Below are 1,891 nucleotides of genomic sequence, written 5' to 3' on the forward strand. Positions count from 1 at the left end.
AAGTGCCTTCTTATTCACCTGTTCCCCATGTTGGATTGCCTTGTCCTTGACAATGATATTTCTGAAATTTGATGTGCAGGCACCCTGAACAGACGACAATCCTTCAGTAGGAACTCCCAAAATTATCCCTAGTAAGCCAGAGTCCATCACTATGTCCACCCCATTTATCAACACACAAATTTGATCACCCTCTACTGTGAAGAGGTCGGTATAAAATTTCGTACCTCCTCCTCATACACTTTTAAGTTTATCTTCTATTCGTGGACAATGTTATGATGAGGCAAGCAATATGCAAGGTGATATTAAATGTCTTAAGAAGTTGATTAAACAAGAAAGTAGATCGGCTCATTCAATTCATTGTTATGCACATCAACTTTAATTGACTCTTGTTGTGGTTTTCAAGAAGTGTGTTCAAGTAGATGAACTTATATTATTGGTTTCAAATTTTTTTTATGTGATGGGGGCTTCTTTTAAACGTATGGATGAATTTCGAGAATCTCAAAACAAAAAACTCCAAGAGGCACTAGATATGGGTGAATTAGAAAAGGGTAGAGGCTTGAATCAAGAACTTGGTCTTGTTAGAGCCGGTGATACTCGTTTGGGATCTCACTACAAGTCATTTTGGAAACTTTATTCGTATGTTTGGCTCTATTGTTGATGTTCTTGATAAAGATGCAGGTACTTTAGATGATAGAGCTAAGGCATCGGGATATCTCGAAGCTTGTCAAATATATAATGTTGTATTCTTGTTGCATTTAATGACACAAATTTTGGGAATCACGAATGAGCTGAATGTATCCTTACAAAAAAGAGAGCAAGATATTGCAAATGACACGCTACTTGTTCAAGAAGCAAAGAAAAGATTGCAAACTTTAAGGAGGAATGATGAATGGGTTCCGTTCGTTGATAGAGTATCTATATTTTGTATCAAATATTTTGGTGCCTAATTTTGATGATCTATATGTTAACTCCAGAAGATCACGACGAAAACCTACTGATCATACTGTCTTTCATCATTATCGTGTTGAAGTGTTTTTTAAAGTTATTGATTAGCAATTTCAACAACTCAACGATCGTTTTGACGAATTGACGACTGATTTGCTTCATGGAGCTGCTTGTTTGGATCCAATTGACTCATTTTCAAGTTTTGATATTAGAAAAATACTGAAAATGACTGAATTGTATCCTGATGGCTTTGATGAATTTAGGATGAGTGTTCTTGAGAATCAGCTTGCAAGTTACAATATTGATGTTCGAGATTTTGATGAAAGGTTTTCCAATCTTAATGGGCTTTCTGATCTTTCAAAAAGATTAGTTAAGACAAAGAAGCATTCAGTTTATCCTTTTGTATTCCTCTTAGTGAAACTTGCGTTGCTTCTGCCTGTTGCCACTACAATCGTTGAAAGAGCTTTCTCAGCAATGAAGTTTATCAAGAATGGTTTGCAGAGTCGAATGGATGATGACTTTTTAGGCGGTTGCATAGTGCCTTATGTAGAAAGAGAAGTATTTAGTACTATTTCTAACGAGTCTATTACAAAAATATTTCAAAAGATGAAGCCTCATCGAGTACAATTGTAATAAGTAGAATCTCTTTTTGATGAATTCTATATATTAGTTTGGATTTATCCAATTGGTCGTACTATTACACGTATAATTATTTCGATATCACGTTGTTTGATTTAAATTTTTCGGTGCACCTATTTGTTGGGGATTTTTTTTTTCTTGTTCAAGTTTGAACACCCTTGAAAATTTTTTTAGGTTCGCCATTGCATGTGCATGACCGTGCCCCCTTAGCCATTCGTAACAAATTTTGATACTAAAAACTAAAGAGGTTCCATAGACAAATGAAATATGCAACTGCAAAAGATAACAATTAAAGATTATGTAGTAG

General features: G+C 34.8%; 1 protein-coding gene across 1 annotated transcript; it reads left to right on the forward strand.

Moving 5' to 3' along the window:
- The first annotated feature begins 457 nt into the window (after window positions 1-457).
- LOC109212893 lies at window positions 458-1,578 on the forward strand. Its single transcript, XM_019376622.1, has 3 exons — window positions 458-587; window positions 679-911; window positions 1,054-1,578. The coding sequence occupies exons 1-3, from the start codon at window positions 458-460 to the stop codon at window positions 1,576-1,578; spliced, it is 888 nt and encodes a 295-aa protein (XP_019232167.1).
- The last annotated feature ends 313 nt before the right edge of the window (window positions 1,579-1,891 follow it).

Source organism: Nicotiana attenuata, unplaced genomic scaffold (assembly GCF_001879085.1).
Source record: "Nicotiana attenuata strain UT unplaced genomic scaffold, NIATTr2, whole genome shotgun sequence".
NCBI classification, from domain to species: Eukaryota; Viridiplantae; Streptophyta; class Magnoliopsida; order Solanales; family Solanaceae; genus Nicotiana; species Nicotiana attenuata.